The following is an 18,758-nucleotide window of genomic DNA, read 5'->3' on the forward strand; positions in this document are numbered from 1 at the left end:
TGTTTATTCACCCCAATACATTCATCAGAGAAGAAAACATAATTCTTTCCACTGCCACGCTTTTTTAGCAATTGCTTAGTCATTCTTGGCACTTGCTGCTCTTGAGAGCATTTGGCGCAGGAGACTCACACAGCCCTATGCTTTCCATTTCTTTAGCTATAATGGGATATGGTTTAATTTGAAAGACGGACATTGCAAAGCTGGATATCCCATCCCATGGCGTTTCTGCTTCCTTTGACCTGTTGGCCACTAAAACTGAACTCTGCAGTCTCTGGGTATACCTGCTGCTGTTCTGGCAATATCAAGAAGCGCATTAAACCAATAGGGCCAGCGGGATACATTACTGAACATAGGAAGTTGGCTTATGTTGAGCCAGACCAGTGGTCCATCTAGCTCAGTGTATATACTGACTGGCAGCAGCTCTCTAGGGTTTCAAACGGGGGATATTCCCAGCTCTACTTGGGGATGCTGGGAGTTGAACCTGGGATCTTTTGCAAGCAAAGTGGATGCTGTACCACAGAGCTACATCCCTTACACAGACTTACAACCCAATATTGAAAGTATGATCCCTGCCTTGCTTGCCTTTTTCCACCTGACCTTGGAGGGTGGGGCCTGGACTGACTCCAGCTACAAAAGCTGAGGCTACTGTAGAGGCCATCTTGGCTGTGAGTCCTGGAAGGCCTGCTCCTTGCCTTGCTGGCTCCCTGCCCCCTTGCCTGGCTGAGGAAGGCAAGTGGCCTGACTGACTGACTCCAGCTATGAAAGCTGAGGCTGAGTTTTGCTTAGGGGTTTCTGTTTCTGTTATTGATATCAATTTTTTGTATCTTTGTTTTATATGATTTATGTGGCATTTGTTCAATTCGGTTGTGTGCTTTTTGATGTGTTTTATTCCATGTTTAAGCTACTTTTGTTATGTGTGAAGTATGTAAATCTTTTCATGTTGTAAGCCAACTTGAGCATGGTTCACCTAGGGAAAGGTGGCATACAAATAAAATGATGATTCTTAATATAGTATGGGCACCAACGCTGCTACTGCATTAGAGATGTCCCCCATCTCCATGCTCATCTGTGCAGTAACGATCCCCCAAGTCTGCAGTCATGACTGGAAAATGTTTGTCACGCTGACAAGAACTGTGTGCAAGCACAAAGCTCACTGGGTTTTGGTGATGGAGTTCTTCCAACGACTCTCTGTAATATATCATTTAGAGCCAGTGTGGTGTAGTGGTTAAGAGCGGTAGTCTCGTAATCTGGGGAACCGGGTTCGCGTCTCCGCTCCTCCACATGCAGCTGCTGGGTGACCTTGGGCCAGTCACACTTCTTTGAAGTCTCTCAGCCCCACTCACCTCACAGAGTGTTTGTTGTGGGGGAGGAAGGGAAAGGAGAATGTTAGCCGCTTTGAGGCTCCTTCGGGTAGTGATAAAGCGGGATATCAAATCCAAACTACTCTTCTTCTTCTTCTTCTTCTTCTTCTTCTTCTTCTTCTTCTTGCATGACTCCGTACAGCACCTCCACGCCCGATACGTTCTTCAGCTGCTACATGAGACCAGGAAAGTCCTTCAGCAGATGCCAAACATCACACACCTCTCCACCTCTTATACCAAGGAAATAACCATCTGTGGTGAGTTCTCCTTAAGAGAAATGTGGTACCGGGTTGATATCTAAAGTATATTGTGAATCTGTAGGACTGTCTAGCATTTGTGGTTGCAGGCCCAGACGCTGTAGGGCCAAGGCAATATGTAGGTGCAATAAACACAGGACAACCAAAAGGAGATTTAAGCAGGCCACAGCTTTATTGATTACAGGTGTCAGCAGATTTGGGCATAGGCATTGGATGTGTATCCTGACTCAACCAGCCTGCCTACCGGTTGATTTTTGGCAGGGATAACCAAGGTTAAGGGTCGCCCTATGGCATACATCAAATTGGGTGAACCCCCTCCCTGCAACCACCATTTTGAGGGTGCTATGGTCCATCAGCCCGTTTGTGCATCCGGACAGAAATGAACCCCTCCCCCAGCTACGCCTAAAGTAAGCCTTAACGCACCTTGGCCAGGCCAGACCACAACTCCCACTCCCCACCAGCCAGTGGTAAGTGGTCTTTATAGCTGCCATTGGAATGTTACACTTCCCCAACCCCCTCGCAGTACAAATCCTCCCTGTCTTCCCTTTATTATTGGGGGTGGGGGGTGGGGTGGAAGGCTGATGACTCATCGCCTGGCATTTTTAAAGTAAGCCGAACACTTCCTCCCACTTTTCCCCCCTGTCAGATGTTGCTGGGTGAGTCAGTGACTAAATCTGGCAAACTTTTAAGAAAAGAGCTGCTTTTCCATCTGTAAAATGCTACTTTGTGTGGTAAATAATTTCTTTCACCTCTTGGCTTCCCGCAAGTGCTTCAACAAACAGTTCGTGAACATGATCATGGTAGAAGAAAATCCCAGTTCATTGATACTTCTTCTGGGGACACACACACACATATCCACACTGTGATGAAAATGAGCAAACCAATGATGCATTCTCTCTCTCTCTCTCTCTCCCTCCCCCCAATATATGGATGTCTCAGTGGGGAAATGTTATGCAGTCTTTGTTCTGAGGGGGTGTATATTTAGAGAGAGAGAGGCTGAACATTAAAGTGCATGTTCTTTCTCTCATGCAGAAATTCAGAAAGCAATCTTCTTTTTTATTTTAGTGTTCGATTGAAAGTATTTCAGTTGAACCAAAGTAAAGAAAAAGAAAAGGTGCATAAAAAGAGAAAGTAAAGTATGTATCACTAATATATGCAAACAACTACAAATTCATATGTGGTTGTCTAGTATATGGGTATATGTATTATAAGCAATCTTCCTTTTCTTAAGAAGAAAAACCACAGAGTGAAACTGGAGGCAAAATGTTTTGCCCTGAGCTTTGGGGATCCATTTGGAGCCCAAATAAAATTGCTTTGTGGCCATGGATCACCAATTGGCCACCTGCATAAAGAGTCAGCTAAAGATGGCAACATCTAAGTGCCTCTCAGTCATCTGGCCTTGATTGCACTGCCATAGATGGGTGAATGGACGGGATTGGACTTCCTGGATTTGCTTGAGGAGACCCACTTGCAAGACAGCACTAAATGGTTACTAGTAATAATTAGTCTCTCTCTTCAAATCAAGAGAAGACGCGCACACAAAATAAATTAATTGTACTGCTGCAGGTGCAGAGAGAAACCAAATTTTAATAAAAGATGCTTCAAGCATTCAGTGCAATAATAGATAAGATATCTTTTATTTACAGGTTTATACCATTGAATGAGCTTTAGTAAGCAAGAACAAAATATCCTTAGACTTCTACACACACACGTGTGCGTGTGGCCTTGATAATCAATGTACATACATCCTCCAACGGGTGTCCTCATTTGCACAATTGAAAGGGCATCTGAGAGATTTTTTGATGTGTCCTTCAAGCAAATAATAGTCTTCATTCTCAAAACATCCTTCATGGCAGATGAAAGTGTACTTTTTTACTGAAGTTTGAGCCAAAATGTTGATTGCCACAAAACGAGATCTATGTCACTTCCGTCAAATCCTTTTTAACTTTCTACATTGAAACAGGCATTAAATATTCATATGTGAGAGTTCCTTTAATGAGCGTCATTTAAACCCCACTAAATCCAAATCCAATTTATTATTTCATAGTAATATTTGTTGAGTTTGGTCTTAAAGGGCTTAATATGTTCCATATTATGAAGCTAATGTCCCCCCCCTTTTCTGTTTTAAAGTCCTAAAATAGCTTCTTCCCATTTTAAATTCCTTTAAGACTCCTTTCCATTTTCAATATGACCCCCCTCCCTCTTGAGAGCTTTCTTACCCTGGTCATATTTGCCTGGAAAATAGCAGTGTAGTGTTTAGGATTCGCTTTCATCGTCGCCAACAACTCAAGTGTGAGTGTTAACTAGTATACTGTAGAAATTTTTTTTAAAATTACATTTGTTGTTCTCCTCATTTTTGCCTCTGACCCTGACCACCAGTGCCATGTGGCACTCGAAAGGTTGCCCACCAAGGAATGTAGCCCTCAGAGTGTAAAGGATTCTATAATCTTGTTCTTCGAATAGCAGTTTGAGAGGGACCATTAAGCCTTGGTTGCTTCCTCCTACCTTCCCTGTTGCTTCCAACACAGCTTCCCAATGCTTTTGGGCAGTGGGTGGGCAGTTAACCAGTTGCACCTGCTGTGTTTCATATTATGGTTTCATACATGTGTGTGCATATTTTCACAAAATGTCTACTGTAAGCAGCTGGTGCACAGGGAATGCAAAATGCTCCCCTGGGGAATCGGATTCAAGAGTTGACCACCATGCAGTTAGTGCTTCATACCATTGCTTTACAACATTCACAAACATGCATCAGCTCTAGACCCCTGCCTGGGGGAGAAAAAAATAATCACTGTTTGCTACCAGTCTTGCATATTCTAGCATTTGTGTCCTTTCTAGGTGATCTTCATGGAAAGCTAGATGACCTTTTGCTGATTTTCTACAAAGTAAGTAAATTTGGTGTTGCTGTTTCCTAATGGTGCCTCAGCGCTGCTGGATTCCATTAGCAACTGTGTATATATAGAGAGAGAGATCACCAGCACTTTCTGGTATCAATTTTTGGCCTATGGCCATCTTTCCGTTCTCCACACTCAGTTAATCAGGACTGAATGTCGACTGAAGGGCACAATCTGCAGGGGACTGGAGGGTATCAAACCTCAACGACGATACTCCTTGCGATTTTTGTGAAGTATAAACGAAGTTGGGGGGGGGGGAGGCGGGAATCTCCCAAAGCCTCAGGTGATCTGTTGTTCAAACTGTTCATGAGGGACAGAAGCTTAACCTTATCATGCTGTGTAGCATGATCTCCATTGGGAGCTTTCAGGGAAGACAACTTCCCCAAACTCTCTGATAATAACATATGTATCATATTGCTACTGCCCTCTAAGCATGGTGTATTGATGGGCTGCCCACTAGAGTTTATAGTCCCAGATTCAGATTACAGTGTGGCTTGTATTTCTTTCATTTGGCTTCCTCAAATAGCACCATGTACAAGCCGACGCTGCCTTGGGAGGGGATGGGGAAGAGTGGGTGGGTGGGTGGGTGGGAAATAGCTAAAGGCCGTAAGTGATGACCCTAACATGGTCTGAAGCCAGTTAAACTAGATAACATGCCTTTAATGCTTTTTAATGGCTTCTCTTAAGAATAACACCTTGGCTTAATTAAAGTAGGCAGTTTGGAGACACTTCCATTCACTGCACTAATCATTGTTAAATGATGCCGTTTCCCATCATGTTCCTCAAAAAAGAACCCCAAACCCGTAATATTTTAAATTGCCAGTTGCTAAATTAGCCTGTGTTAAATTGATTCTATGCATAGAGACATCCTGGAGCGGAATTAAAAGGCAGATTGACAAAGGGAGCTAATTAAGCGCAAACCCAGAAGGCACTCTAATGAGGCAGTGGCAGCAGCAGCCCCCTATTCCACTCACCATTGGAAAGCTGTCTTCACTCTCGTTGCCTGCTGCTATGGATTTTCATTTCATCCCCAGCCTCGAAAAGGGCATTAGCAAAAGCCAGGGAAGTGTTCGAGGAAAGCAAGGGGAAGCAAGCATGCTGTCTAATATATTGTATTCTGAAGTAAATTGGATTTTCACATTTGAAATGTAAATGCAATGTCAGATGTAAAGGTGTATTAAGAGCTGGCGCTGCAAAAAAAAGCTTTCCAGGCTACATAAGCGTTGATTGCAGGCATTTTGAGAACCTGCTAAAATTCATTCGACAAAATTTCATTCTACTGCTCCTCCTTGGACTTCTGGGCGGCTTATGATATATATGACGTCTAGGCAGGGGGCAGAGCAATTGGAACAGAGTTAGATACGTCGCACGAATAGGACTCAGCTTCATCAACATTCCCTTCCTTTCAGCCTCAGATTTGTCTATGATCATTATGGGAGATTGGAAGAGGAGCCCAAAGAACCATTGCGGTGTAGTGGTTTGAGCAGGGTGGCTACATCCAAGCCCAGCAGCCTGAGAGATGTAACCCGCCCCCCTGCAAAGCAAATGTTTCCAGCTTCTCCTACTAATTTTGGCAGCAGCAGAACATCCTCCCTCCCACAAAAAATGTGGACACAAAATCCTTCCCTCCCCAGCCATCAGATCAATTACTTTATGAGTGGGGGAGAAAAATCAGATCAGCTGAGGAAGGGAGGCTCCCCTGTATATGTGTTGATGACTGTGGGGTGTGTGTGTGTGGCTACATACACTTTTTGTCAGACCATCCATGGGCCCACAGACCCTGGAAGTATAACCCAAAAAAGTTCATCACTGCTTGGTTTAGAGTATTGGACCAGGATTTAAATGTCCACACAGCTGCACAGCTCACTGGATGGACAACCATGTACCAGCCATTCACCCTCTTAGCTTAACCTACCTCCTATGGATCTTGTGATGATAAAATTGGGGGACACAGGAAAGAAGAACGTATGCTGACTTGAACTCCTTGGTCATAGAGTAGATGCACATCTAACCATTGTTTTCCACAATTGGTTAGGACAAGCATAATAAAGAATTCCTAAATGGTTCATATAAAAGTAATATCAAATGAATAGTTTTATGAACTGTGTGGACATGGCAGCTCAAGGTGAACATACGTAAAACCATCCCTGGTGTCCTCCATCTGTCACCAAGGACCTGATGCTCACCTGGGCACAGGTGCAGCTACTACTGTGATATGTCAGTGCTAGAAAAGAGATGTTGGCATCAGTGAGGAGGTGAGGCCACCTACAGTTCTGCAGTGCCCTGTTGACCAGACGACTCTTGTTTTGTGAAAATTTGTAATTGTTGTAATTGCAGATGATGTTGTCGTTTTTCTTCTTTTACAGAATGGACTTCCTTCAGAGGAAAACCCCTACATTTTTAATGGGGATTTTGTGGACAGAGGGAAAAATTCCATAGAAATACTCATAATCCTGTTTGCCTTTCTACTCGTCTACCCTAACCACTTGCACTTGAACCGAGGGAACCATGAGGACCATATCATGAATCTTAGGTATCGCCATTGTTCAGCTAGCTAGCCAGCTAGCTAGATATATTATCTTTCATTCGTCTAATCTACATGTGTTGTCTTCCCAAAGCCTCCAGTTGAAACACTTGATCTGATAACTGAGAGATGCACTTGTAATTTTTGCTCAGATTTCAGATCAGTAGATACTGTCTATGAGCTCCCTCTACACATGTTACTGTAGCTTAGTATAATGGAAAGTAATAATCAAATTATTGTAGTGCATTTCGGTTAGAATTTGGACTCTGTTTACTCTTTAGAAATGGTCTTGGCGTCTGAAGGTTGTGGCAGCATTATATTTAGATTAAGGCAGAGGCACTGTGTTATTTTATGGTTCAGCATTTCAATATACAGAAATACTGGAAAAGAAAACCTTATTTTTTATTTCTTTTCCTTTAAATAAGAGGTGGGAAGGAAGGAGTTTGGAACATAATGGTAGATCTCTGTAGCATTTCAGCAAGGACTCTAAGTTAATTTACTATGGCAACAACAAAATTAATCCGCCCACCATATCCCTGGCTCTATCTTATACTGCTGAAAGTAGATCCCACAAGCCTGAAATCTGCTCACCCCTGTTTCAAACCATGCACTGGACAAAAACTTTCTACCGGAGTTAAATGTACCAGAGTATGGGAAAGTTCCTTGATGCATACTGATAAAATAAGTGGGAAATCTGTATCTGGGGTGCAGATACAGAAATACGCAACAGAAATATCCTACAATTCAAATCTCTGATTTCTGTTGTCTTGCTATACTCTGGTAATGATAATGGATCTCCCCTCTGTTATAAACCTATAATATGGAAGAAAGAATTATCTCTTATATATAGGTACATAGAGAGTGTGATCCACTATTGAAATAACCTTTAACTTGTTTCAGATATGGTTTCACAAAAGAAGTTATGAAGAAGTATCAGGTAAATATTTGGCAGTTTTTGGTAGTAGCATCAGGTTAGCAACCTCACCTTTTAGCTAAGTGAAACAGACTGCATTCCTTGCATTTCAAAGCCCTAAGTTAATTTTATGGACCTTAGTTCTGTAAAGAATACTGAATTCAGAGATGTTTTAAGCATTACCCATAAGTAAGTATGGGAAGTAAATTGAATTCAGTTTGCATTTAATGGTGAACTTACCCAATTTACATTTTCTGAAACAATATGTGAACTGAAACTCAGCAATCCTTCAAAATTCACACATTCTTGACTTTTGCTATACAGTTGTCCAGCCAAGTAATGTGTACAAAAATGCATATACTAGTGTAATGTGTGTGTGTGTGTACATGCATATATTAGTGAATATAACATGCAAAAGTGCATTAAAACAGGGAAATTTGTATATCAAGTAAAATATGTATATTATGCAAAATTGCAGACAAATGTGCATTAGGAAAAAAATTGCACTAAAATGATGAATTTTCATGAGGACTTAAAAAAATGAATGTGGAAATGTGGAGTATTGAAGAATTTAAGAATGGAAAAGTCAGAAATAGAGAGAAACCAAAAGTGGTAGATTCATTCATCCCTACTCACAAGAACCCCTTTATTTTCCCCCATGTGCTCAGCGGTGTAGCTAGCCGCTTGGGTACCTGGTGGGTGGGCCAAGGCGACTCAGAGATGGGGCAAGCATAGATTTACAAATAGTTTTCATTTCATTATTTTATGGCTTTGAGAAACCACCCATGAAGCTCATCAATTTGCTATTATTTCAGGGACCTTCTGATTGTTACCTAATCGCCTTTATTTTCACTTCATAGTGCTATGGAACAGCAATTTTACATCTTCTGGAAGATGTCTATAGCTGGCTTCCTCTTGCAACTATAATTGACAGCAAAGTTCTTATTTTACATGGAGGGATATCGGACACTACTGATTTGAATTTCCTTAATTTATTTCAGAGAAACAAGGTAAGGTGTTAAACTCGCAAGACACTCTTTTTCTTTAGGTCTGCTCTTTTTGGCTCCAATCCATCTCATCAACACATAAATGCGATTGAAATCAATGAGAATTAACCTTGTGTATCTTAACTCTTTTACGTAAACATGCCATTAGCATTTTGAAAATTTAAAGGAGTAAACTAGCAAAACACAACAAATTAAAAAATGCCTTAGTTTGTTGCATTATGTGGCCCTAGTACATACTTTCTCTAGACCATACCTTAAGGCTAATATTCACCTTAACAATGCTTTAAGGGGTTAACCGTGATTTTTAGTCCAGGTGCATAATGACAAGAACTGTGGCTTGGCTCCATCATGCTGCACTGCGCAGCGCCAAGTTCTCCATGCCTTACCCCTCTCCCTCCAGTACACACCAGCAACATACTGTATTTGGAAGCTGGGAGGACAGTGGTACTTTGCCTCTGAAGCCCCAAAGACTGGCACTGCCTGGGGGGGAGAAGCAGTGCTGCAGCAATAGCCTCCCAGCAATGAGATTGCTATCACTTACTGGGGAGGTGTGGAAAAGGGGCAAGGTGACAAGAAGGTCTGGGCTGCATTAGCAGAGAATATCCAGTGCTCATATCAGTGTCCCTCGGCAACCCTGGTCTCACTGCTGCTTCCCTCCTTCCAGTAACTGGGAGTGGCACCCCTGCCAGGAGACTGTTGCTGCCTCACCGGGTGAGCTGCTTCACTCCTTGACCGTTGGCCCAAGTTCATTAAAGATAACACACTTTCAGGGCTAAAGTAATTTACTTTTGTGCAGAATTCCATTGTGATCAACACAATATCTGGTAGATCAGCTACTATATTTTCACTTTCATGGTCAGAATTCAGCAATATGCCTGTGCTGATCTAGACAAATAAATGGCGATCATTCATTTTGTCTTTATAGCTGAAGTCTGTGCTGAGGCCAGTGAAGTCAAATGCAGAGACAGTCTGTAAGCCACGTGGAGCTAGTCTTGTAGAAACCTGTTCCCATCGGACGGAGGCCACAAAGTCCCTTTCCGGGCAGGACATCTCTCTCAAAGAGGCCACGAGGTCCACATCAGCACCTAGCAAGAGAAGGCGATACAGTAGGGATGTGTCTGATGGCAAAGAGCATCTTGGCAACCTCACTGACAGAGGCAGTTCTAGTCTTCTTCCGGAGGTGCAATATCTTAAGCCTCACAGTGTTACCTCACCACACGCATCCTCAGAATTAACAACAAAGGAGTGGAAGCAAGTATGCCAGAGCTGTATATAAGAGTCTTTCCCTTCCTCCACAAATATTGGCTATTAAAATGTTAACATTTGAGAAATAATCTTCAAAAAAACAACTTGGAAACAAGCTTTTAAGATAATGTAATGAGCATGCTAATTACTTTAATATCAAATTATAGTTGCTAGAAGCTTGCAGACAAAACAAAATGGCTGATTTGTCAAGTCAGTATGTGAGTGCTTAAATGAACACCCATTCATGCTTTGAGGATGATGTTGGGCTGAATCAAAAGGGTGTAAGGGTCCGAGTTCCTTCACAGAATGGGTTCTCCAATGGTATACTCTATAGGCGTGCTCCCCCTCTCTCATCACGTGAGGGGTGATTGTTTGAACACTCCTTATATAAAACACAGTCTGAGTTTAGTATTCCCCCTCCCTCACTCTCAATCCTCTTTCATCTACCTTTGCCTTTTTTCAATACAATGCTATTTTGAATTCTTCATTTGGCCCCTTTGCCTCAGGACTCCCTGCACTTTAGTTTCCTTGCCACCTGGAATCCCTTCTCAGATACCAAGGCACTTTCAGAGCATCACTGTTGAGATCCAGTAACCCCTCAGGCTACCTCCCCCAAATCCAAAGACTTTGTGAGTTTTAACTGCCGCCAAACAGATATCTTTCTTTCCCTCAGAGAGGGAAACATTCCTTATGCGAGCCAACATTCTGTGCCACCATACCAACTTACCTATTCAGTGTCATAAGGTTTTACCACCACTAGTACATTAAAATTATATTGTTTTGAACCTAAACCCAGTTAGGATCCTCACAACCTGATGATTCATATTTCTTTCTAAGGGTTTTATTCAACATAGTGCTGTCACAGCAAGGGTTTCCATTAGGGCGATGGGACTTTCCAGTCTTAGGGGTTCCCCCAAGACTCTGAAGTAGATTTGGGGAGTGTATGGGGAGAGGAGGGGGAGGGAGTCTCATTACATGCTGTGATGGGATGACCTTGTAGATACCCACCAAACTCTGCTTTTTATGATTTACATTATTCCAGTGATGGATCGTGAATGGTCACTAGCATTTTGTTTAATTGCTATTGAAAGGTGGTGGATATTCTCTGGAGTGATCCGAAACATCAGAATGGATGCACACCAAACAAATTTCGAGGAGGAGGTTGTTACTTCGGACCAGATGTTACTGCCAGGTTGCTAAGACGTTATAATTTGAAAATGCTCATCCGGTCTCACGAATGCAAACAGGATGGGTATGAGATCAGTCATAATGGAAAGGTAACCAGAAATTTACAGATTAAATTTCAGAGTCTTGACAGCTTCATTTATTGTAAGCCTGGGCTTTTCTGAGTAAGGCAGGAGCTTCTGTCTGCCAGATACAAGTTCACTAACCATATTTATGTGGTACTTGTGATCAGCACAGAGTCTTTGTCATCTACTAGGCCCCATCTGCAGTATACATTGAAGGCAGTCTTATACCACTTTGACTTCCCCCTAAATAATCCTGGGAACTGTAGTTTAAGGGTGCTGAGAGTTGCCAGCCACTCCTAATTTTTGTCTTCACCTCTCCCTCCTTATTTTCCACTGAGCCATTTCATGGCTCAATCATGGACACCAATCCATACTTCATTAAATGGCTTGGAAGATCATCTGCAGGGGCTCATTTGGCATCAACACGAAATAATAGACCCTTCAGTGTCATTGGCCCAGTCTTGTGCTCTACTCGGCCAGTAGAGATTCAGCAGGTGCTTCAGCCTTTAAATGCAAGCTGAGAACTTTCCTATCCCACTAGGCTTATGCAGGCAATACAGTATGCATCTTTCCAAAATAGCTGATGATAATCTGATTTGAATTTTTATTATATATAGATCTTACTGTCAACCTCTTTGATTTTTTTATGATATAGTGGTATATGAATATCTGTATAAATAAATAAAGTACTTGGAACATAAAGAAGGCTGATTGCCAAAGAATTGATGCTTTTGAATTATGGTGCTGGACTCTTGAGAGTCCCATGGACTGCAAGAAGATCAAACCTATCCATTCTGAAGGAAATTAGCCCTGAGTGCTCACTGGAAGGACAGATCGTGAAGCTGAGGTGCCAATACTTTGGCCACCTCATGAGGAGAAGACTTCCTGGAAAAGACCCTGATGTTGGGAAAGATTGAGGGCACAAGGAGAAGGGGATGAGAGAGGATGAGATGGTTGTTGTACGGTGTTCTCGAAGCTACCAGCATGAGTTTGACCAAACTGCAGGAGGCAGTGGAAGACAGAAGTGCCTGGAGTGCTCATGGGGTCATGAAGCGTCAGACACTACTAAACAACAAATAAATAAATAAAATAATTCGTTCAGGACAAATGTAGGTGTGGAACTTGCCCTTGAACTCAGTAGAAGAGCTGTGCATGTTTATCACATGGAGTTTCTGCTGAACTGTTTTCTTCAGTGTCCTAGAGAAAGACAATGTGCCCAGTACTTGAATTAAGGTTTTGTTTTGTTAAAGCCTGATGCACAAAGAGACTCATGACCCTGGATGTAATCTCAAATACAAAGAACATTTCACTTTCCTAGTATCAGCCATGGAAAGGGTGCTTTCATTCACAATATTAGCCTTTGTCATACTTAGGAATATTGCTTCGTTCTGCCTACAGCTTGTTTAAAATCTTGCCAGATCAAGCTTGAAATCCTCATTACTTAACTGCATTTTTGTTTCCTTTTAAAAAACTAGGTTATCACTATTTTTTCTGCTTCAAACTACTATGCAGAGGGAAGTAATCGCGGTGCTTACATCAAACTAAACCCAGATCTGATCCCTCGTTTTGTTCAGTATCAAGTCAGCAAATCGACACGCAAAGAGACTCTTCATCAGAGGTAGGATAAGGAGGACACACATATTAGTTTTTAAAGATTTATGAACAGAACTGAAAATGCAAAACTGTCCCCAAGGCTCTGGTCCACCACCAGTTGTCACTGAGCTTCATTCATGGCAGCTGGTGTGGAATTGTGGCTGAAGATGGGAGACAGCACATCCATCATATTAAATAGTCAAATTTATTTTTAACTGTACTGTTACTGCTTCTTTTATTTTTATTTTGCATTTTTTTGTATTATAGTCTGAATTCTATGGAATTGCAATTTATACAATGGGCAGAAAAATCATTAAATGGTCTGCCAAAACCCTCAGCAGTTTTAAAGCAGTTCATGGTTTGGGAGCTACTCTTCCAAAGTAAAGAAAGTTGACAGAGGAAGTTAGTAAATGCTGAGTTGCTGTTAAACAGCTCAGGAGAGATTTTTTGATTCTTTAACTGTCCATTCTAATCACTTTCTTCCCTTGTAGGGTGACTGCAATTGAGCTGTCTGCTTTGAAGTGCTTGCGAGAGAAACTTTACACACACAAATCGGAACTGATTGCTGCTTTTAGACAGTACGATCCAAATTATACAGGTAACACAATTTGAAAGCAGCACTTCGCAGTTGCTCCATTTCACTGTAATGTAAGTGACTGTATTTATGATGGATTAGTGGGAGATAGAAGGCAAATCAACAGAAAGCAGAGGTTAGAAGCAGATGCATAGAGTTTGTAAGAGAAGGACATAAGCGGCAGGACCCCCCCCCCAAGATTTGCATTTCAGCGATACTAACAATTAGGTAGCTGAGAATGGTGGGTCACATCAAAGGATGTTTGACAATGGACAATGCTGCCCAAGACATTCTGCCGCTTGAAGTACAATCCAACAATGCTCAACACCACCACCCCCGCACTGAAAGCCAACACCATTCATTTACACCAATTTCTGCCTTCATCTATTCCCCCTCGGCCTGTAATGCTATCTGAAGAAGGTTGTGTCAGGGCTAGCCCTGATGATGAAAACCCAAGCAACTCCTAAAGGTTTTTAATCAGGCAAGAAAATGGCAAACGGGGTTTAATAAGTGGGAAACGATGCACACTGGAGTTCAAAAAGGTCGGTGGGAAATATTTGGACATATATTTGAAGGAGGATTGGCTACACACTTTTTCTTAGCAGGTAGCCAACTTTTAACATTTGCTGCCAAAAAATAAGGGAAGTAGTCTCTGATAGTAGAGGTTTTGTAATTGCGATTGGAGATTCCAGATAAGCATCTTTAAAAGAAACAAATCTCTGGGACTCTTTTAGATAAGTACTGGAAATTGCACAGATGGCACCAGTGAAATAAAGTCTGTCCACCAGCTGAGGGATTGGTGCCCTCTATATGCAATTTAGTCTAATTACATGGACAATCATAGCCAGATCCAGAATCCACTCTGCTAATCCTGGGAGCTGCAGGATGTTCGGCTTGTGCACATGAATGGAACCCTTTCATGTACACAAGAAAAATTGGGATATTAAGCTACCCTCTTGAATGAGGTGGCAATTCTTGAAGGCATCAGAGCTCCTCCCCCCCATGTGTTTTGCAGTACACATATGCAAGGAAAAAAATGTATTAGCGAATTAATTTTTCAGTTTGCAGTGCGATCTTTTGAAGTGAGCAAGTTTCTCGTTAATATCTTATGCATCTCTGATGTAAAAAAATTAGATAATATTATGAACCGTCCCCCTGGCAGGCTCCAATCTGATGTCCTTAAAATAAGTGATTGCTTTGATCTCAAATCATGTTCATCTAGGCATATCAGATGGAATGAATTCTGTTGCAGTTCCTCATCTTGCATTTCAGATGGGTAAGACATTTCTTGTCTTGCATCTTTTAAAAAAAGTTAACTTGCAGGTCTTCACAGAAGGAAAGTATCCCAAGAAAGTCTCTCTGGGCAGTCATGGAGGCTCCCCTGAGCAACATGGGATGGGGATATGTGCGGGATCAGCCAAAATTAGGCTGGGGTTCAAAGATGGTAGGTTAAGGATGTTCGTGGCAGGAAAGTTTGCAGCCTTTTCTCTCCACCCATGTCCCATTCCTTGTTGTTCAGCAACACCCATATGACTCCAGAGAAGGTTCTCAGGGAGATGGTGTGGTGAACCAGGACATAAAAATTGCCTTGTGTCTTACCTTGTTAGGATCCAAGCCATTGGGTTTTGCAATTTTTTTTAAATTAACAGTTTTAACATTGTTATTTCAGTGTGCAGAACTCCAGAACTTCTCCTGCAATCATATAATCTATTCTCAGTGTAGTGACTCAATAAGAAATGCATTGTCTCACCTGCTTCCTTTTGACCATAAAATGCTCTTTGTTTATTTGTTTTTGACAGGAAAGATTTCTCCCGGTGAGTGGGCTTCAGCAGTGGAGTCTGTCTTATGTCTCGATCTTCCCTGGAGAACATTGCGTTCACGGCTGGTTTACCTGGACCAGGATGGTAGAGTTGAATACCTTTCATCTTTTGACAATTTTGAAATCCAGCTACCCATCAAAGAGGTGAGATAGTTTAGGAAGCAGCTGACCTCCATAGCCTTGTTAAGATGTTTTACAATAAGATCTTGTAATAGCACTTAATTCTATTTAGATTCTTAACCCAAGGTACTATTTCTGGGTTAGTGGAGTCTGTAACCTGAAGCATCTGCAACCCGAGGTACCACTGTATTCTGATTTTTGGTAAAACATTTTTCAGGTCCAGCCATTTTTGGTGGAAACCCTGTGTAGATACAAAGCTGATTTGGAGATTATCTTTAATATGATTGACAAAGATCATTCAGGTATGTTAAAATCCAGTTTCCCAAAGTGGTGCATTGGAAGTAAACATAGATAGGGGGAGGGGGGAAATTTGAGGGATATTTGTAGAAGCTGCAGTGGATATGTGTGGGAACAAGGTGACTGAAAACTAGAAACATTTGTTGTCCTCCCTGGCTAGGTATTGTGTACCGATGTACTGATTTGTCCCTCCAGATCAGTGTTCAGCAAACTTTTTCAGCAGGGGGCCGGTCCACTGTCCCTCAGACCTTGTGGGGGGCCTGGACTATATTTTGAAGGGAAAAAATGAACGAATTCCTATACCCCACAAATAACTCAGAGATGCATTTTAAATAAAAGGACACATTCTACTCATGTAAAAACACCAGGCAGGCCCCACAAATAACTCAGAGATGCATTTTAAATAAAAGGACACATTCTTCTCATGTAAAAACACACTGATTCCCAGACTGTCCGCGGGCCAGATTGAGAAGGGGATTGGGCCACATCCAGCCCCCGGGCCTTAGATTGCCTACCCATGTTCTAGATAGAAGGCAGGGATACCATTTAGCCAGGGAATGGGTGGTTCTTCCAGTATTACAGACCATAAGTGACTATGGCTTTGCTTCTTCTTATGTCCCCATCTTGGTTCTGTACTCTGAGGGCTGGTTCATGGTTGTACTGACCATTGAGACTGGTATAGCTAAGTACACACACTCTCTCCCATTCCCTAGTCTTGGCCTGTACAGTGATTTGGTTTGGACAGCTATGTGAACACTTTTGGGCACATCTACACAACAGTTAATTGAAGTAGTCTGTTTATTATCCAAAAAAAATGCGGCCAAGGCTTGTTATAAGATGCCTAGGCGCCCTAAATTCAAGTCCAGAGTCTTCTTACATTTCCAGATTTCATTAACTCTCCAACAGTTATGTGTGTGTTCATGTTTGTAGGTGTGCGCAGTACTTTCAGTAACATACCCCTTCCTTCCAATTCTTTTTAGGTCTTATCTCTGTTGATGAGTTCCGTCAGACATGGAAGCTCTTCAACTTGCATCTGAGAATCAATGTGGATGATGAATCCATTGACAGCTTAGCCCGAAGCATTGATTTCAACAAAGATGGTAGCATTGACTTCAATGAATTTCTGGAAGCTTTTAATGTGGTCCATAAATTTGAGAATAGGTACAATCACTAAAGAAGCTGAATTCCTGACAAGCCCCTCCCCCCCCCCACTGCACATTTGCTTAAAATAAATTGCTGCCTTAATACTGTTAAGTTTGATTGAGCAGCGTTCCTAGAAAACAGACTGGCTGGGGAAGACACTACTTTATGATATGTAAGCGTAGCTATTTGGCAGAATGCTGCTAATGAGATGTATAGGTAAATGGAAAAAATATGGTTAAAACACATATAAGCTACGCTGTCCACAATAACTGCTGTAGTGCCATATTAATAATCTCAGGGTTACTCTAATAATGGTTCCTTTAGATGGCTTTTTCATATGTAGTGTTTTCTCTCTTGTGAAACATACAGTTGTGTCAGACAAAAAAAAATTAAATCCAGTCATGTTTCAGGTTTGAAGAACAGTGTAGGTCTTGCTGGTTATAGATCTCTAATGGGGCAAAACTGATATTCCATGATCTAGAAAACTAGCAAAAATTAAGCGGTCCTTTCCGTGTTGTTTCTAGAAAAAGTCCTTTTGCAACTTCATTCACTTGGAAAATCATAGTTTTGCATTGTAACTTTCCTGCAGTTTTCATGATCTCAGCACTGCTGCTCATGTGACAAAAACTGGGGCAGTGTCCCAGCATACTGTTCTTCTCCATGATTTAAAATTTACTGCAATATGGCAGTATATTGATTTAAAAGCCACTGTTTCATATTGCAGCGGGTAGCGCAGTGTAAAAGGAATGCTAGCAATTGGGACAGAAGTGCTAGCATTATAACCAATAAAATTCACACTTCTGCATGGAGCCTTAGTTTCAAAAACAACTGATAAGAGACATCTAGGTACACTAGTATAAAAGAGTTGTTGCTGGTGGTCTTGTACTCAGCATCCCTTAGCCAAAAAAATCAGTGCAGGAATATAAGACTTAATCCACCCCTTTAATTCAAAATGGCATCCAGTTGTAGCCAAACATAAAGCAAAACATAAAGCTTCTTGATTTCATGACCTATCATGCAAATTTGATCACGATATCTTAAGGTTACACAGAGAACAGGTGAAATACTTCCCAAACTGCATAGATTATTTGATGACTTTCGCTAATCTGCAGTATCAAAAGTTCATTCCTTCCAAATGCTCTGGAAGGAATCGAGACTACGGTACATTCTTACATCGTAAGCACTTGTGACTTTTACATTATGTGAAACTGGCACCTGAAATCTTAGCAGCATGCGCCTAAGATCATGAAAATGAATGAACCAAAGTGTTGCCTTAACTGCTGAACAAGATGAAGAAATGCATGGGCAATAATAAAGCATTGGGAACAAACAGCTGTAGGAATGTTAATCAGAACAGGGAAACGTTCCCTTCGTTTTAAATAGAGATATGGGATGATGTGATTATCTTGTATTAATAGCATTCATTCTTAGATTAAAGGTAAAGGGATTCCTGACCATTAGGTCCAGTCATGGCCGACTCTGGGGTTGCTGCGCTCATCTCACTTTATTGGCTGAGGGAGCCGGCGTACAGCTTCTGGGTCATGTGGCCAGCATGACAAACCTGCTTCTGGTGAACCAGAGCAGCGCACGGAAACGCTGTTTACCGTCCCGCCGGAGTGGTACCTACTTATCTACTTGCACTTTTTGTGGTGCTTTCGAACTGCTAGGTTGGCAGGAGCAGGGACTGAGCAACGGGAGCTCACCCCGTCACGGGGATGCAAACCGCCAACCTTCTGATCGGCAAGTCCTAGGCTCTGTGGT

The 18,758-nt window shown here is 41.9% G+C and overlaps 1 protein-coding gene across 4 annotated transcripts in view; it reads left to right on the forward strand.

The window, feature by feature from the left end:
* PPEF1 (protein phosphatase with EF-hand domain 1) overlaps positions 1 to 18,635 on the forward strand; it is a 32,650-nt gene extending 14,015 nt beyond the window's left edge. For all 4 annotated transcript variants that reach the window (XM_081909195.1, XM_081909194.1, XM_081909196.1 and 1 more), the window contains 12 exons: positions 1,504 to 1,618; positions 4,457 to 4,503; positions 6,879 to 7,045; positions 7,937 to 7,973; positions 8,810 to 8,959; positions 9,882 to 10,211; positions 11,293 to 11,478; positions 12,927 to 13,069; positions 13,536 to 13,642; positions 15,418 to 15,581; positions 15,775 to 15,859; positions 16,835 to 18,635. In XM_081909195.1, the coding sequence (XP_081765321.1) occupies positions 1,504 to 1,618; positions 4,457 to 4,503; positions 6,879 to 7,045; positions 7,937 to 7,973; positions 8,810 to 8,959; positions 9,882 to 10,211; positions 11,293 to 11,478; positions 12,927 to 13,069; positions 13,536 to 13,642; positions 15,418 to 15,581; positions 15,775 to 15,859; positions 16,835 to 17,028 (1,725 nt within the window). In that variant the 3' untranslated portion in view covers positions 17,029 to 18,635. The remainder of the gene's footprint in view (positions 1 to 1,503; positions 1,619 to 4,456; positions 4,504 to 6,878; positions 7,046 to 7,936; positions 7,974 to 8,809; positions 8,960 to 9,881; positions 10,212 to 11,292; positions 11,479 to 12,926; positions 13,070 to 13,535; positions 13,643 to 15,417; positions 15,582 to 15,774; positions 15,860 to 16,834) is intronic.
* The last annotated feature ends 123 nt before the right edge of the window (positions 18,636 to 18,758 follow it).

The sequence above is a fragment of the Podarcis melisellensis genome (assembly GCF_964234715.1).
Source record: "Podarcis melisellensis genome assembly, chromosome: 4".
In the NCBI taxonomy this organism is placed as follows: domain Eukaryota; kingdom Metazoa; phylum Chordata; class Lepidosauria; order Squamata; family Lacertidae; genus Podarcis; species Podarcis melisellensis.